Source organism: Filicampus tigris, chromosome 20, assembly GCF_054856515.1.
Source record: "Filicampus tigris isolate MCC_2025a chromosome 20, RoL_Ftig_1.0, whole genome shotgun sequence".
Taxonomy (NCBI): Eukaryota; Metazoa; Chordata; class Actinopteri; order Syngnathiformes; family Syngnathidae; genus Filicampus; species Filicampus tigris.
This window is the reverse complement of record NC_141236.1, coordinates 740,529-760,364: the sequence shown is the minus strand read 5'-3', so window position 1 is coordinate 760,364 and position 19,836 is coordinate 740,529. Positions and strand designations below refer to the sequence as shown.

Sequence of the window (19,836 nt, the reverse complement as noted above, 5' to 3'; positions counted from 1 at the left end):
ATATATATATGTATATATATTAGGGCTGTCAAACGATTAATTTTAATCGAGTTAATCACATTTTAAAAATTAATTGATTGTAATTAATCGCAATTCGAACCATTTCCAAAGTATGCCATATTTTGCTTTGTATTTTTGTATTGTATATATGCACATTTATATATATATATATATATATATATATATATATATATATATACACACACACACATATATATATTTATACATATATATATATATATATATATATATATATACATATATATATTTATACATATATATATATATACCGTAAATGTGTGTGTGTATGTATATATATATATATATATATATATATATATATATATATATATATATATGTATATGTATAGAATGTATGTTTTCATTCCAACAAGTCCTCATGAGATGAAAATTTTAAATTAAAATTATTAATATTCTTTCTGTAGTAGACAGTATTTTTATTCACTACAAAAATAAAAACGCAATAGGGCCTCAGAACAGTGACAGAAATATTTCAAATGTGTGCAAACAAAGTGTGTGTCTGTATTGTACACATTTTTATGTGGCCCTTGTAATATTCTTATAGTATATGTTTTCCGAGTGGTCACTGAAGTGCACATGAATGTGATTGGCTCATTATGTTATGCTATGCTATGCTATGCCGTAGGTCACATACAGGTATGTCAAAGTCAAGGCCCAAACAAAGTGTGTGTCTGTATTGTACACATTTTTATGTGGCCCTTGTAATATTCTTATAGTATATGTTTTCCGAGTGGTCACTGAAGTGCACATGAATGTGATTGGCTCATTATGTTATGCTATGCTATGCTATGCCGTAGGTCACATACAGGTATGTCAAAGTCAAGGCCCGTGTGAAGGTTTTCTACGGCCCCTGGAATGACATTTCTTTATTATTAGATCCGGCCCGTAGCAAACCGGTGTGGGTAGCAGATGTGATCGTGTGCTTCGCGCCTGCCGATGACATCACGCTTTAAAATATATTGTAGCGTCTTCCAAGAACACAGACGTAGTTTAATTATCACGTTTTTATTAGTCCAACCGGCTACTGTGGGCCGCAGACGACGCCAATACAGTACGACAACCGTTCAGTCAAAAAAGAGCAACGGCTCTCCTCTTCGTCCTCCGCTCCTCTCGCTCGCATACCCAATCATCCAGCGAGCCGCGCGATACATTCATTAACCTCGGAAACAACACTACTTGGCAAGACACGAATTCGACCACAACACAGATAACCCAATTCGTTACACTATTTCTGTAATATATTTCTTTGCATCTATGTTTGCCACCCCCTGGCTGTTGTTATAACGAACATTACCGCTACTTTTGCGAGGATCGTCCTTCGGTCGTCTACGTGCCTACTGAAGACTTCACCTCACTTTTCGTGGCTTTCAAAATCGGATTGTAGTGAAAAGTTATTAGGAGTAAAACACGCATTATTAAGAAATACTTCATGTTAGAAATCTCACGTTTTATTATTAGTAATCGTTGGCATTGAGTTTCGGTGTAGTATTGAGATGTCCCACACTATGAGCAGGCATTAAACGCTCCTCGAGTATTAAGTGTTGATAGCGAAGGAGACGTGGTTTCTTTTCTTTTTCCTCCTTCGACACAGCTGGCTAGTAATTTGTTCGTGCCAGCAACCTCAGTAGTTGCAGATTTCCGGTGTTTCACCACATTTGTTGTTGTGTGTAAGTGTTAAACGGTGAGTTTAATAATTGAGGTTCGTGTCAGGTAACTGCTGTACATAATAGCCTTGATATGTTCTCATGCGTGATGTCACGTTGATGAACACTAGTTAGTTATTTCGGCTAGTATGCTAACTATTCTAGTGACGAAACGTGTGAAGGTGTATTGTATGTATTGTTTGGCTGTTTAAAGACTGAGGTCTTTTGGGGTTCAGGGGACACTCCTCAGGAACTTTTATGACTCGGTGGTTGCATCGGTCATCTTCCAGGGAGTGGTCACCTGGGCGGGCGGCGTCTCGGCCCGGGACAAGAACCGGCTGGACAAACTGGTCAGGAGGGCCGGCTCTGTCCTGGGCTGCTCCCTGGACTCTGTGAACTCGGTGGGGGACAGGAGGATGTTGGCCAAGCTGTCATCAATGCTGGGCAACCCGGACCACCCCCTCCAGGGCACCTTAACAGCACTCCACAGCACCTTCAGTGACAGACTGTCACACCCTCGCTGTGCAAAGGAGAGATTCCGCCGTTCCTTTTTGCCTGCTGCTGTCAGACTCTTTAACAAGAACATTGTGTAGTCTCTACAAACTGGCGGACATTAGTGCAATTGTGCAGTCCTGCACCTGAGCTCATATCGTGCAATACCCAATATTCCCCACTACTGTAATACCGTGCAATACTCAACATTCCCCACTACTGTTAGTCTAGTTTTATTTCTATCCAATGCTGTTCCCTTACATTTCACTACAGCACTGCAGCACTGTCACTTACTTAGAATATTTTTCCTCTGTACTATGTACAGGCCAAAATGAGTGTTCCTCATACTTTTTATGTAGATGTATGTTGGTGTGTATATACATGTGTATATACACATGTTACTGCGTATATTTACATAGGTTTGATCCCGAATGTTTGCCGTCAATGTTATACATTATGCCGCCGTCCCTGTGTGACCTATATCTTTGCTGCTGTAACAATGAAAATTTCCCCACTGTGGGATCAATAAAGGCATTCTTATCTTATCTTATCTTATCTAATACAGTGAATTGTAATGTTTAGGCATATTGTTAACTAATGGATATGCATTGGATGATGTTGCAAGGTTATTCTTTGTCTGTGTTGTTGCAGACCACAATAAATAGTGTCTAGTGGAATACGGGCCTGTGTTTTCTGATGGGAGCACCCACATTCATACCTTGCCACTCTAAAATAGAGTCAGCTGGAGACATCATACCAATCATATGATCTTCTCCGTTTTACCAGTTCCCCAGTTCATACAATCTTGCACCCCAAGTCAACCAGAAAATTGTTTCCAGTTTGGCAGGAGAAACGCAAATGTTCCACTGATCTGACGGGCAGCGGCTTCTTCTCGGCTTATAAGCGGAAGTGACGTACGAGCTGCCTCGCAAAAGTAGCAGTAATGTACTTTTATTTTATTTTTTATTTAGTAACAGACAAACACAACAGCCAGGGGGGTGACAAACATAGAGGCAAAGAAACATATTACAGAAATATAAAGCGTGACATCATCATCATCAGCAGGCGCGAAGGACCCGATCCAATCTGGAAATTTTAAAACATTTCAATGAACATTCTATCAGTCCGGCCCTCGGCTTGTCGCCAAATTTTTTATTTGGCCCTCCGTCCATTTGACTTTGACACACCTGCTGTAGGTGGTCTCAAGAAGTTGTGTGTTCCTCCTTTAATTACTGAACAAGAAAGCCCTCTTCTCTACTTATCCTCAGTCGCTGAAGCAAACCAATTTATTCACATTTCTGAGATTTAAAGCTGCCCCCTTCTTTCGAAATGCGTCTTTACATTGTTAGAGTTTATTTTTTCCGAGTAGCCCCTGCAGTGCACACGAATGTGATTGGCTGAGGCTCATAATGCTGTGCTATGCCATGGTTTCAGCACGTCGTGTGTTCCTTCTTTAACTGACTTTATTAACACAAAACAAGACATAACTCTTCTCTACTCATCCTCAGTCGCTGAGGCAAATCAATTTATTCACATTTCTAAGATTTAAAGCTTCCCCCTTCTTTCGAAATGCTTCTTTATGTTGTTAGTTTATTTTTTCCGATTAGTCCCTCAAGTGCACACGAATGTGATTGGCTGAGGCTCATAATTCTGTGCTATGCCATGGTTTCAGCAAGTCTTGTGTTCCTCCTTTAACTGACTTTATTAACACAAAACAAGACCGCCCTCTTCTCTACTTATCCTCAGTCGCTGAGGCAAACCAATTTATTCACATTTCTAAGATTTAAAGCTGCCCCCTTGTTTCGAAATGCTTCTTTATATTGTTAGTTTATTTTTTCCGAGTAGTCTCATAAGTGCACACGAATGTGATTGGCTGAGACTCATAATGCTGTGCTATGCCATGGTTTCAGCACGTCATCGTTTCAGCTGTGATGTCATCAATTGCATCGCGTGAGGCATCCCGGGACCAATGAAATCAATGTATTGTCCATTGCATGCGCCACACTAATGTTCAGAGGCAAAACGTACTCAAAGCAAGAATTCAACTCAGGATGACACATGCAAATCTTCAGAACACAGTGTGTTGAATATATATATTTTTTATAGAATAACTTGAAACGTATCATGGTATCATTATCGTGATATAAAATGGCCAATATTGTGATAGATTTTTTCCATACACCAAGCACTATTCCCAGCCACAGAAGCATTGATGATTACTGACTTCGGAGTGAGTGCATTGTTTGGCCGCAGCAGTAGCCAGGTGAAGCTCGTTGCTAGCTACACTGTAAGAAATATCTGTTAAATTAACATTAATATGCCGTAAAATCATGACTTCAAAAATCTGTAGTATCAATAACAATAAATCAGTGTGTATCTTAAGGCAGTATATTGTGGAAAAACAGAATAATAACTTAATTTTACAGTTAAAGTATGAAAATTTTAGCATACATTTTTGCATTACAGTTTTAACTTGTAAAATGTATAGTTGTTCTGTAATGTGTTGTACACTCTGATGTATTTTTTTTACAATACTATTCCAGCAACCACAGCTGCAAGTTTTTTTTCCCATAAAAACAACAGTTTTTCTTAGTGTAGGTGATGCAAAGAGAGCTGTGCTTTTTTTTTTTTTTTTTTTTTGGGAGCTGTGCCTCAACCTCCGACTACCTGCAGTGTGTGACGCAGTGGCAGTCCAACGAACCTTTCTGGGATGTATGGGTGGTTGATTCTCAGTTTCTCAATTTTGCCTCGCAAACTGCCATGCAAAAAGCCTATTTCGAGCCTTGATGTCATATACAGTAGATATGACGGCTCAAGACAATGAAGGCATTTAAAATCTAGTAAAAGAACACATGGGGAGTCATTGCAGTGATTATTTGTTTCGATCAGCAGCTCTCAAACCTTTTTTGTGCCAAACAAAACAGTTTCATATAAAGAGATATTTTTACGGACTGGCATGAAACAAATGAAAACGTATTAAACCTACAACTCACCTTGCGCTGAAAGTAGTTTGAGTAATTGATGGAAGCCCTGCGTTTGTTTCTTGCGCCTCAACAGTCTTTGGGTCACCTGTTTTTCTTTTTGCCTTTGGACTGTCTTTTTGAAGAAGCTCCCCAAACAACTACACTTGCCAACACTAATAGATAAACCTTTTATGCTGTATTGTCTTTGGGTGGGTATAGTGTATGTAATCCTTTTGAATATGATTTCTATGTGCCTCCTTACTATTGTTAAATAGCCATAATATATATTGTAATGTATAACAAGTCCAGAACAACAAATGCGTATCAGAAAAAAAATCTATGCTGAGCTGGTTTCATAACATGGCGCACATTACAGAACTCCCAAATGGTCTTGACCTAAGCAGTGTGAAAACTTGTTTACATTATACTAGGGCAATTTGAAACTGCAATGTTAAAAGCACAAAAGGAGCGAAGAGAGAGATCTGACTCTACCCCACAAACTTAAACGGGATGAGTGGATTAGAAAATGGAAGTATGGATGGATAATTAGTGATCTGACTTAATAAACAAATACCATGTTGTGTGAAAGCTGTGAAAGAAATGTAACGGACTTGAAGACATTAAAGAAAGATGCAGAAGGGGTACAGGATTTGTATTTTCTTGACTCACATCACAATTTAATTCAATATAAAATATACTTTTGTGGCGAACAAGCACCTGCAAAGGAAGTCAGTGGGAAGCTACATTTCCTTTGCACTCAGTTGTCTACATGCAAGCCCAAAAACAGAAAAAAAAAACATTTTTGCATAACAGAAAGGAAATCATACAGAAACGTAGTTACTGTTATTACAAGGATTTTAAATGAAATTAATTAAACAAAAAGTGCACAAAAACATAGTGTGAGAGGCAGTATAAGACAAATGAATGATATACTGTAAAACTGCACCCTCGCCTCCAAAATGAGGCCAATTATTTTACCTATGCTGTAGACTGAAAACATCAATCCATCCATTATCTGAACCGCTTATCCTCACGAGGATTGATATTCATCAAAAGATGAATATGAAAAAGGAGATGAGCAATTCAGTTTTTACTTCCAGATACAGTACTGGATTTTCATGTCGAGCTGTTAAACATGCTTTTGTTCACAAAGTCTACAAATAGATTGTGATACTTTCACACTTGCTTTAGGGAGGATCAAAAACCGTTCCTTTGAGTCTTTTTTGATCTTTTCAAATCTGTTATCAACAGCTTTTGTTTTCCTTGGTCTATTTACCTGATTTGTTTGTGTGTACACCTGTGGTTTGTTTCTTCTTCAGGACATAGTTTTTCACCCATTGACAGCTCTGTAGTTTTCATATTGGTTACACCTCTATCTGACTGCAAATGTATATACAAGCAAAACCTGAATCTGAAACTGAGCGTGTACATGATTTGAATATATATATATGTATATATATATATATATATATATATATATATATATATATATACATATACTGTACATATATATACTGTACACACATAGATATACACATATACTGTACATATATACATACATATACACGTGGATATATATGTATGTATATATATATGTATATGTCTGTATATATATATATATATATATATATATATATATATATATATATATATATATATATATATATATATATATATATATATATATACCAGCTAATGATAACAGCTGTTAGCCACTAACGCCGGAGACTTGTGCCGTATCATACAATGATAGCGTAATTAACCAGCGGTTTACTCATGTCCTAAATTAGCGACTGAATATGATTTTGAGACAGCGTTGTGTTGGTGTTGGTAGCAAGTGTTAAAATTGCAGATACGTCGAAAAGGGAAGTTAATTAAGCCGTTACGCCACCACACAGGCTAACTTCAAAGTAAAAGTTCACTAAGGCTAGGTTCACACTGCAGGTCTTAATGCTCAATTTGGATTTTTTGAAAAAAATCAGATTTTTTTTTTGTTTAATAGTTCATATTACACTATAAATGCAACCTTGGTCTTGTCTGCTGTATGAATATATGCGTCGTCAAAGTGGCCCGCATGCGCGAGATGACGTCACACCCGACGTTGTGTTTGCTGAAGTAAATGTGGTCCAGCGTGTCGAGGCATTTATACAGTCAAGCGATTAGGTAGCAGGTAGAAATAAATACAGTATTTGGGGGAAATTATGAGGCGAGGCTTTAATATCTCATGTCATGGAGACATCACTAACGATGACGACCCGTCCTAACTGTGCATAAAAAATGAATCTATCTGACCCGTCCGTGGCTGGATTACTACGATCTGCATAAATGTCCACTTTATGCTTAATGTTTCAAATGGGATTAAATTAAAGTAAAATGTAAAGTCAACAGTGTTACTCAAAACAACTTTGTAGATTCGATCCCCTGCTGCCAGCAGTTTCCCTCTGCCTGCGCGGAGCACATTTTTGGGCTCTGGATGATGTCAACGTTGGATATATGCGACCTGGCCGTTCAGACCGCGAATGCATTGGAAAAGATCGGACAAGTATCCGATCTAGGACCACATATGAAAGTGACCCAGGTCGCATTTGAAAAAATCGGAATTGAGCCGTTCAGACTCATAAAAAAATCTGATACAGGTCGCATGTGGGCAAAAAAATCAGATCTGGGTCGCATTTACCTGCGTTGTGAACCTAGCCTAAGGCTATTGCATTGGCATCAATGACTTAATGTATTATTTGGTAAGCTTTATTTTGAAGTTAGTGATCTTGAGGGTTTTCAACTTTCTCTACTGAATGCAGACTAATCATGTTGCCTTATTGTGAACGCACAATTTTTTTCACTAACCATTCTGCGGATCATGACCATCCTGAACCTATGCTTGATCCTTACCAATCAAAGATGATTCATTCCACTGCACCACTAGTGGGGTTTTTTTACCACCCGTATGTACAGGTACGCAAATGCGCTTTGTGACGCAAATTACGGTACGCATCAGAGATTTCTGTTGCGCATGCGTACCTGCGTACCATTTATGTGCACTCCTGTGTGTGTGTGTGTGTGTGTGTGTGTGTGTACATAGATAGATAGATAGATAGATAGATAGATAGATAGATAGATAGATAGATAGATAGATAGATAGCTAGCAGGGCATTTTACTAAAAATTCATGCTCCATTTATCGCCTACTGCCTATAACCAGGGTACCCTTCTGGCCGCCGCCTATCCATTTTTCTGTCCAGTCAGAAAAAATACTAATCGCCTATAGGCCGGTCCGCCTATGATTTTAAACGGGCACTGATTTTAAACTTCCATTAGTGTTTCCAACAACCAACTTCGACACACTAATACTACTACCCCTACGGTTGCCAACCGTCCCTTGAAAAACAGAACTGACCCATATTTAGGAACGTATATACGCGTCCCATATTGAGTTGTAAAGGGACGCACCTTGTCCCGTAATATCGGCAGAGTAAAAAATAATCTGTAAAATGTTGATGGAATTAATGAACAACACTTCCCTTTTATATGACATTTTTTACGGTAACGGTCCTAGGCCCTCCCCTGCTCTCTGACCAATGAGCTGACAGCACATTCATATACGAGTATGACGATTCAGAATCCGCTTATCTTATTGGTCGAGGTAATGTCGCTTGCCAAAGTAGATAGCGGAAGTCAACAAAGCAACATGACAAATTTGTTGTCCACCAGGCCACGCCAGAGATAGATATGGTATATAAATAATTATTTGTTTTTTAACCCTCCGATCAAGGTTAATATGGGAATGTGCAATGAATGTCAACATTGTATGGACAAACAGCATATAATCATAATTTTGGGGTGGAATAAACAAGTACAATTGATTAATAAGTACGTTAAATAGATTAATAATACATAAAAGTAATAAATTGATGAATAATAGATAAAGAATAAACACAGCCTTACATTTATTACAAGTTCAAACAGAATGCATCGTTTTTACTGTACAGGCAGTAGATATACTGTACTACACTTTTACTATAAATATAGTAAAAAAAAATGTTTACACTATTTTTCTCTTTTATGAACGGTAAGTGGAAAAATATGTTAACATGTTCTGCTGAACTGATTATAGGTGAGCTAATTTTGAGCCTCAACTATGACATGTCTTGCTCAGCGTTTTACTCTGCAGTAGTCAAAGACGTTTCGGCCAAGGCAGAAAGCTCATTGCCCTTGGCAACACATACTGAAAATTCGAGAATTCTGATTGGATAACAATACAACCTCCTAAATTATACATTAATAAATATATATATGAATTAATTGCAAATATCACTACTTTATCTTGAGGATCGATACGTAAAATTGAGGACTCTGGATCAGAATATCAATATTGTGGTATCGATACGCCCATCGCTAGTTGAAGGTAGTCAGGACGGCTGTCCCTGCCGATGAGGTGTCCCTTTTTATTTTTCCGGGAGTTGGCAACCCTAACTACCCCCCTCCTCCCATCACACCATCATACACGCACGCCATAGCGCATGGTCAGGATGGTACCACCTCTGACTCAATCTGAGCAAGGAAAAAAACCCTGGTTTTATTTATATATAGATTGATAGATATTTATTTTTTTAAAGATATTTATTTTTTTTAAAAGCTATTGAAAATTAAGAAAACTAATTTTTTTGTGTACATTGTGGTGCAATGTGTTCTCCTCCATCAGTGCATTGTAAATGCTTATTTACATTAAATGCTACCCCAAAGCAGTATTATTGATACATTGATTTTAAGCTTCATTCAATGTTCATACAATGTAAGTGTAGTGAACGAATACTCTCGTGCAGTGCAGGCATTAGCGTTGACCCACCGTCTTAACACTTAATCCTTTTAGCGGACTCATTATTACCATAGTCCACTCATATTTTACTGATTTTTACTTGACCGTGATGCTGAGCCAGACAAAGCACGGCTCAGAGACCTGTGATGATGACTAAAATAGTTGGACGACATTTTCCCTTGCCCAGGCGAGGGCCCCCATCTGGAGACAGGCCTGGAGGTTAGGCTCGCTGACGAGTTCCTGGTGGCCAGTCCTGCACCCATGGGGCCTGGCCGGGCTCAGCCCGAACAGGTAACGTGGGTCCCTTTCCGATGTGCTCACCACCTGTGAGAGGGGCCAAAGGGGTTGGGTGCCCTGTGAGCTGGGCAGTGGAAAAAGGCAGGGACCTTGGCGGTCCGATCCCTGGCTACACAAACGAACTCTAGGGACATGGAATGTCACCTCTCTGGCAGGAAAGGAGCTGGTGTGCGACACAGAGAAGTTCAGACGAGATATAGTCGGACTCGCCTCCACGCACAGCTTGGACTCTGGTACAAGTCATCTCGAGAGGGGTTGGACACTCTTCGACTCTGGAGTTGCCCAAGGTGAAAGGTATCGAGCAGGTGTGGGCATACTTATTGCCTCCCGGCTTGGCGCCTGTACGTTGGGGTTCACCCCGGTGGAAGAGAGGGTATCCTCCCTGTGCCTTTGGGTGGGTGGACGGGTCCTGACTGTTGTTTGTGCTTATGCACCAAACAGCAGTTCAGAGTACCCACCCTTTTTGGAGTCCTTGGTATGTTGGAGAGTGCTCCCCATGGGAACTCATTCATTCTGCTGGGGACTTCAATAATCACGTGGGCAATGACAGTGAGACCTGGAGAGGTGTGATTGGGAGGCTTGGCGCCTGTACAGTGGAGGTTCACCCTGATAGAGGAGAGAGTAGCCTCCCTCTGCCTTCGGGTGGTGGGAGAGGGGTGATTGGGACAATACTTCGTAGACCTCCTCAATCCACTTACACGCCTTCCATTGAGGAAGCAGAGCCTGGATACTCTGAGGTGAGCTCTCCTATCTTTAGGGTCGAGGTGGTTAAAAAAGCTCCTTGGTGGCAGAACCCCGGTGGATGACATACGCCCAAGGTTCCTAAAGGCTCTGGATGTTGTGGGGCTGTCCTGTTTGACACGCCTCTACAACATCGCGTGGACATCGGGGACAGTGCCTCTGGATTGGCAGACCTTTTTAAGAAGGAGCAGAGGATGTGTTCCAATAACAGAGGAATCACACTCCTCAGCCTCCTTGGTAAGGTCTATTCAGGGGTGCTGGTGAGGAGGGTCCGTGGTTGAATCCGGGTGGTTGAATCTCTGATTCAGGAGGAGAAATGCGGTTTTCGGCCCGGCCGTGGAACAGTGGACCACCGCTACACCCTCGGCAGGGTCCTCGAAGTGACACAGTAAGCACACACCCCCATTAGGAGGAAATGAATCAGTTACGTCAGCCAGGACGAAGCGCTTATGAGGTCAAAAGTTTTTCATTTTAATTTCCGTCAGAAAACCTGCAATTCAATGTTTTCCTGAAATCGTTCAACTATACTTCACATTATGCTGAAATGGAATTTTATTTGGGACTGAATGTGAGGCTATTTAAAAATATAGTGAAATGCTTTTGTTGTGGTTTTTTTGTTGATGTTTCACTGTGTGGAACTGATTTATTACCATTTAAAAAAGATATTTATTTTGTTTCAGCACTTTATTATTTTTTTTTATATTTGAGTTTGTTTTTTTGGGGGGGCAGGATATTTAAATTCATTTGCATAATTAATCTGTGCAGTATCACTGATGTGCTACTAGACTTGTAGCCATATAAAAAGGTATTATGTTGTGATACTGTTTTTTTACACTAAAAAAAATACAATTGAGCAACTTACGATGCCCTTTTTTTTCCTAATGCACTGCCATGATATCAGATCGGGACTCAGTTTCGGCAGATATTGACGAAAAAAAATCAAGTGACTCTGACTCAGGTGAAAAAAATGTGATCTGGACATCCCTAGTTGAAACACTACACTGCATCATCACCAAAAGAACACCGTTCCAACAGTGAAGCATGGTGGTGGCATCAACATGCTTTGGGGCTGTTAGATGGAACTGGGGCCTTAGTCAAGGAAGAGGGAATTATGAAAAGTTCCACATAACAGCCAATGTTAGCACAAATATTCAGGATTTCAGGATTCTCCTATAAAGCAAACATAATTTCAAGCAAATACTAGAACAGCTGGACATCATTTGGGGTTAAAAGGGGCAGGAGCATGTGTTGACTCCTATTCAACCTTAGTTGTACCTAGTTAATTCTGAACACAGCCACAGTACCATTTATAGGAAGGTGTGTACACTTGTACATTTATCTCAGTTTTTTATTTTTACTTGCCCTCTCAAATGTTTTTTAATTGAGTTGCACAAGTATCTCGAAAAGATACACCTTCAGTGACTATAATAGAAACAAATAAAAAATAAATGCTGTTAAATATTTCATTTGACAAATGTGAGAATTTGAGCTATCTCACAGAACACTGAAAATATCTGGCATGTTGAATTTACCTCTGAGAGTTATTTGCATCTGCTCTACACTCATCATCAGCAACATTTCCACACTGAGTCAGCTCAGTGGGTGCAAGCTCAAACAGTCCTCAGCAATACCTCAGTTCCATGACATAGTTGAAATAGTTTCATGGTTGAAAGTGTGCTCCACTATCCCGTACAACAATCTTGTTACACTTGGCAGAATGTTTTCATACGCAGGGCCACTTTAGACATGCTTCATTCTTCTAAACTGCTTTGTAATCCCCATCTTTATTCATATAACATTAGAAAGCCAGGATACGAAAAAAGTATGAACAATCAGTTCAAGAAGTGAATCTGCTTGAACTTTGGACAAAACGGACTGTCTTGACAAAAATAAGGGAGAATAACTAACAAACGTGACTCAGAAATATGCCTGTGGTGTTTAAATTATTTGATAGATTCTTGGCAGGTTGCCTCAGTAAAAAAGATTCCACATGGTGATGGACAATGGTGGAGCACACTGTCGCCAAAATGCAGCAAAAGGAAAAGAATGTGCAGCGGTGAAATAGCTCAGGAAGAATGACAAATAAGGGTGGGAAGTGGGAACAACACTCCTTGGGGGTGAAGTGAAGACTTTTTTTTTCCAGCGATGCTGTTCATTCTATACCAAATATTGTGGCAGCAGCCAGTCTCACATACCTTTGTGCTGACATAAGAGGGGATGAGAACAAGTTTTTTTTTTCATAGTATTGCAGCCATTGCACCGTGTTCATGTTCCCAAATAACCTTTGGGAAGGGGCGGGGCGGTCATTTTTTTAATGCAGAAAAAAAAAAAAAAAAAGTATAGAAGCTGCAGCAATTTGCTTCTTTGTGGAAGAGATACTTACATCCTTTTAACTATTTTATTCAGAATGTACAGAAACGTAAATAAATATATGAAAAAGATTTTTTTAAATACTGGATCTACATTTTCAATATGCAGACAAAAATAATACTGTATTGCCTCGTGGAATTTCTGATTCTGGGAACCCCACGGGGTAGGGTAAATTAGTATGCTTCATCAACACTTTGTTCACAAGCAAAACTGAATTTGAGGCTTTGATATAAAGACTAATGACACTAAAAAGGTCCAATCTAGAATTGGTCCAGATTAAAACACATAACAGTCAGGCAGAAGATCTTTTATTTGAAACTCCGCTGTAAGTGTACAGTAATAAGGCAATGATGTGTTAACGACTATCAAGACAAGACTGAATTGATTCCACATACTGGTACATAGAGAATGTACATTGAAATTACTACACACACACACCAAATATCTTATAATTTGGAACCATACTGTTCAATAAAAATATGACTCATCCAGATGCAAGACTCTCATGAAACAAGTGCTGGCTGGATTTACACTACATGGTTCAATCGACACAATTCAGATTGTTTGCTATTAAGTGGCACAAAAAGACACTTGAAATTTGATATCCTAACATGGTTGGGCCATTCATATTTGATTAATCATGTGATGGCTTGACTCTGGAACTGATTATTTAAATCATAATTTATTCCATGAAGGAACATTTGTTTTGAAATTAGAACAAAATGGAAACGGACCAGTTCCATTTTATATATATATATATATATATATATATATATATATATATATATATATATATATATATTGTTTTTGAAATATTCCATTATATATATATATATATATATATATATATATTGTTTTTGAAATATTCCATTATATATATATATATATATATATATATATATAATTTATATAATTTTTTTAAAGAGGAAGTCAACCCCAACATTTTCTTTACAAGAATGTTCTAAGCAGGCCCACTAGTTGAAACATGGCATTCGGATTAATATTACGTTTGCGGAATATAAGTAATACAGTAAAATCCACATGTTTTTGGTCCATCTCAGGGAGCGGCCATTTTGCCACTTGCTGTCGTCGAAAAATCATAACACAGTTGCTCAGGGTGCAGGTAATGACCAATCATTGCTCAGCTTCAGAAAACAGGTGAGCCGTGATTAGTCGTTACCTGAACCCCAAGCAACTGCGGTGGGATTTTCAATCAACAGAAGTGTCAAAATGGCCACCTCCTGAGATGGCAAAAAATGGGTGGATTTTGCTACCTAACTCATATTCCACAAATGCAATATTCGTCAGAATGCCATTTTTATACTAGTGAAGGTGCATGGAAATATTATTGTAAATATTTTTGTGGTTTGACTTCCCTTTAATGTACAGAAAAAGAAAAAAGCTTGAAAACAATGTCTTTATAAAGTAATTAACGAACAGCTATTCACCAAAGACAAGAGACTATTATGTAGCGATGGTGGGGGAAAAAATGATAAAGGTCAAACCCGTTGTCAATCTAATAGTGTAGGCATGAAAAAATATATATTGACCAACCACAGGCTGGTAAGTCTGAAATGACATAATTTCACTGTGAAGGTTTTACAGTGTTCTATAGGTTATAAACTGGTGGTGTTAAAAATAATGGCTTAGTGCAAATTAAAAAGGATAGAGGGCAACGTCTACAGTAGAAGAGACTCGTTGCATAAAACGACAGATGAGTGCTTCAGCCATGCACGTGTTGGGAGAGTCGAGCAACGTTTACCATGACATCGAAATAAAACTAGTTTCTGTATTTATACAACACGTAAAAATATCTTAACATCGTATTTCATTATCAAAGATATCCCCCCAAAATATAAATGACGAGAGAAAGTGGAATATTGACGGCTGATGCTGCTTTACATAGCGCGGACCGCGCATCCACAGACAAAGAGCTGCATACCTTATGTCACGACGACTCTAATTGCTGTATTACAGCATCAATGTTCGCAACCACATCAACGAGTCAATAGTGGGACTCAACCAGAACACGAATAAACCAAGACATTCTGCAATCTTTTGTTAGGGCACGTTATGTTTCAGAGAACGATGTAGGAAAGCATGTAGCGATGTCGAAATACCTTTAATAGTTTAGCATGGATACGATTTCAATTTAGAACATATATTTGATTGCGTCCCTTTTCAGGAGTGCAGTCACAGCAGACTCACCCGCTAATCAGGGACCCCCGCATAGTAGAAGGGGCTGACTAAGCCACTGCGCTGCAGGACCCGCTCACATAACAATACAGGCGCATCTGGACTCATACACTCACAATGAAGAAATATAGCTATTTGATAGAATTACACCACATTTCAATCATTACATTAAAAAATGAAATTATTCTGAGTGAAGAATGAATCAGGAACGTTTGGTTGGTGGAGTAATGGGTAACCGCAGTGTATAGTCGAATTGGCTGTAGGAAAAACGTAGTGTAATGATGTGTATTTAGACCGCGAAAGGGATATGATGATAGAATAAAATGAAAAATCATCAAAGTAGGTTACTATTTGGGAAATCAATACTGCTTATCGCATTACTCTAACTAATCACCACGACAGTAATATAACCTGGGAAATTCCTCCCTATTGAATGCTGTGACTGAGGTATGTTTGCGTCATGGGGCGTGGGGTGGGGGTCAGTGTTCTTTAAATGTTTCCCCGTGGCGTGAAGTCAACACACTTGATCAGCCACTATGCACAATCGCAGCAAACCGTGCTGACTCAAAACATAACAGGATGTGGTTCGGGGATGTGTTTAATTTCTGAACCAGCGTTCAAACCCGACAAGTTTAAACCCAATAATATATGTTGCTTTCCTACCGATGACTTTTTACATGGCTCAAAACGCCCATGACTGTGTGTGACTCACCAAATCGATTGATCACTTTCGGTTGTGACAGACAGGAAACTAAGCTATATTACACAGCATATAGAGTAGGTCGAAGTACCACAAAGACACCAGAAAGTGCATGGCTGCTTACCGTTTTCTTCCTTGTCTTCTCGAGCAAACGCTCGTGTCCGTTTCCCATCCAAGTTCTTTCACATGATGGCTTGATTTGCCGTCTCCTTATATCCTCTCGATAGCAATTTGTCTTCTTCAGTGGCTACTACTCGATTTGATTCGTCTCACTTGCTGAAAAAACATGTCCGTGATTTGCCTCCCTGTTAACGACCATGAGTACGTGTAAACCCGCGTTTACAGTGATCCTGCACGGAGTGCAGCTCAGTCTCCCGCTGGTTGTTACACTCGACTGGAGCGCCTACTCTCGACCGCTGCATTGTTGACATTAGTCCGCGACGTCACTCGGTTCGTTCATTGACAACATCGTCAGCGCGTCGCTCCTTGCGTATCCACGGACCCCGCCTTGGCACAGAATCGTACGTAAAGTTCCCTGCCATATTGAATGTGGCAAAGTGTCGCGCTCGGTGAACTCAAAGCAGATTCTACTGCTGCATTCGAGGAAGGGAGGAAGTCGGACACATCTACGGTTCCCAACTCCCTGAAAAAAAAATAAGGTAAACCTCATCGGCAGAGACGGCCGACCTGCCTGCCTTCAACCTTCCCTTGCGTGACTTTTTTTTGTTTGTTTATTAATTATTTATTTTTGTGGGTGAAATCATTTTTAACTATTTATAGTTAAAGTTGCCGCCACGTCCGCCCCACAGTGCAGAGGTCGTGGGTTTGAATCAGGCCCTGGCCTTCCTATGTGGAGTTTACATTTTTTTCCTCGTGCCTGCGTGAGTTTTCTCCGGGTACTCCGGTTTCCTCCCACATTCCAAAAAACATGAATGGTAGGTTGATTGAATGCTCCAAATTGTCCCTAGGTATGATTATGAGCACGAATAGTTGTTTGTTTGTGTGTGCCCTGCGATTGTCTCGCAACCAGTTCAGGGTGAACCCCGCCTGCTGCCCGTAGACAGCTGGTATGGGCTCCAGCACAGTTTGGATAACGGATGGATGAACACATGAAAAAGTTATTATTCAGAAATGTACTAATACAAACTAACAAAATTTGCGGAACAAAATAAATCTCTCTCAAACTTCTTGAAACATTTCCTGTTCAACTTAAAAATATATACATTAATATAAAACAATCAATAATAAGCAGAACATTCATAACTTATGAACAGCTCAATGCCACATTATGTGGAGACAGCCTATTTGTTCCATTTATATTTCTTCTGAGATCTTGATGGTTTGTCTTTGACTACAGCAGAGTAAAATTCTGAGCAAGACATGTCATGTCAAGGTCACAATGAGCCCACCTTTCATCAGTTCAGCAGAACATTTGTCATTTATCCACTTATTCTTCATAAAAGAGAAAAACAATGTAAACAATTTTTTACTGTATATATTTATAGTAGTATAAGTAGTATATCAACTGCCTGTACAAGTAAAAACTATGCATATCTGTTTGAATTTGTAATTAATGTGAGGCTATGTGTGAATCCTTTCATTATTCATCAATGTATTACATATCTACTTAACATACTTGTCAATCTTATTTATGTACTTATTTATTCCACCCAAAAATTATATGTTTGTCCATACAATGCTGACATTCATTGCACATTCCCATTATAACCTTAATTAGAGGTTTGAAAAAAAACTTCATTCTTTACACACCATATCTAGCTCTGGTATTACCTGGTGGACAACAAATTTGTCTCTGAGGCAAATTCTCGCACTTTTTCGACCTATGTGTTATTTTCTGCTTTCCAGTCCTCTCTGTATTTTTGCTACCAAGAGCTTGTGTCGCCATAGCAGAATCGGAGGGCGGCTGCAGGGCTTGCAACAGTCCAACAAGATATGCGGATTCTGTATCGTCATACTCGTGTATGAATGTGCTGCCAGCTCATTGGTCACAGAGCAGGGGATGTCCTACGACCTTTACCGTAAGTTGTCATATGTAGGGACCTGTTGTTCAGGTCATTGACATTTTACGGACTATTTTTGACTCTCACAATACGGGACAAAGTGCGTCCCTTTACAACTCAATACGGGACGCACACTTACATTTCTAAATACAGGACGATTCCGGTTTTCAAGGGACCGTTGGAAACCCTAGACTTAGCCGACCTCCGACCAGGTAAAGTGCACTATAACGCCACATTGAACTGGGAGGTCAGATTTGCGAAATCGGAAAAAAAGGACCATTGGCTGTCGAGATGACGTCACAAGTCTAGGTGGCTGTCAAGTCGATGAAAATAAACTCTCCACTCATAGAAAAGCATCTACCTACTGATGACGCAGCATCAGGAGCAACTGGGCGTTCAGTATCTTGCTCAAGGATACTTCAGCATTGTCACAATGGCCAGGGATCAAACCCACAACCTCAGAGGTGGGAAACGACCACTATGTTATTTGTCAAACGGGTATCATGTCTTTTTTTTAAGTCAAAGTTTTTTACTTCTTTCTTGTACAATTTCGGTGATCAGCATTCGCCTTCCTTAGCAACGCTTCACGGCACATGAAAGAGGCCGCATGCGTTGCTGCCTTCTGACACGCCTGCTGCCAGTGACACCAAAACTGCAATATCTGAACAAAGTATTTCATTTGTGTGTGTTCATTTGTTTAATTGTAGTTGTAAATTGTAAGATTATTGTGACCTCGAAATACGAAAATAAAATTATATTATTATATTATTAAATATGGTCAAATTCTTTTTTCTTTTTTTTAAAAATCACAAATCGATTGTAATTGCCTCTACTTCGTCTGTAATTTGTATGCAATTCTAGCCAATTTAAAGCGGTGAAAATAGTAAATACTCAAATAAAGCACAATTCCACGGCTGTAAGTGTGTGCAACATGGCTGTTGCTGATTGCAGCCTTTTTTTTAAGCAATAACCAGTGAAAATAGTAAGGTTCATTGGATTACGTTGACTTGTTTAAGATGGATCGATGAGATGTTTCGGTGCAAAAAGACCCCCCTCACGTGTGTCGTGAGGTAAGTCTCTGTTTCATTTCAATATGTACCTTTAACGCGGTTAGTTGGATCAGTTTTATTCACCTCATCACTCATGGATTTAAACCTGAAAGAAGGCGTTTTGTGAAGGCGTTGGAGCCAAAATGAAGATGGATTGTATTGGGCAGGTGTGTTTTCTGGTGTGACGTTTCAAAGGCTGGGGGCACGATGGGGGCTTCACATGCGTTCGGACTTAGAAGTACTCGGATGTCGCTGCATGGCTTGGTTTTTGTACTCTTTTAATCAATTCAAGTGTCAAATTATCGATTGAATGTATTTTGTAAGCAGTGTTATGTGGACGTGAGTATGCAATAGCAATATAAGGTATTATACAATTTGAACTTAACGGTGCCTGGGAACTAAAAAAACTAGCCTTTGGAGGTTAATGTCAAAAAGTGTTTGTGGCTCTCTGTGTTTTCTTTTCCGTGGCAAAATGGCTTGAAGGTTGCCGACCCGATGGGCTAACCTAGT

At 39.4% G+C, this 19,836-nt stretch overlaps 1 protein-coding gene across 2 annotated transcripts in view; it reads right to left on the bottom strand.

Annotated features, from left to right (window-relative positions):
• The window catches only part of bach2b (BACH transcriptional regulator 2b), an 88,134-nt gene extending 71,348 nt beyond the window's left edge, over nt 1–16,786 (bottom strand). For both annotated transcript variants that reach the window (XM_086019089.1, XM_086019087.1), the window contains exon 1: nt 16,381–16,786. Coding sequence is in view for 1 of the 2 variants with exons in the window: in XM_086019087.1 (XP_085875213.1) it covers nt 16,381–16,428 (48 nt within the window). In the remaining variant the exon portion in view is untranslated. The remainder of the gene's footprint in view (nt 1–16,380) is intronic.
• Between the last annotated feature and the right edge of the window lie 3,050 nt (nt 16,787–19,836).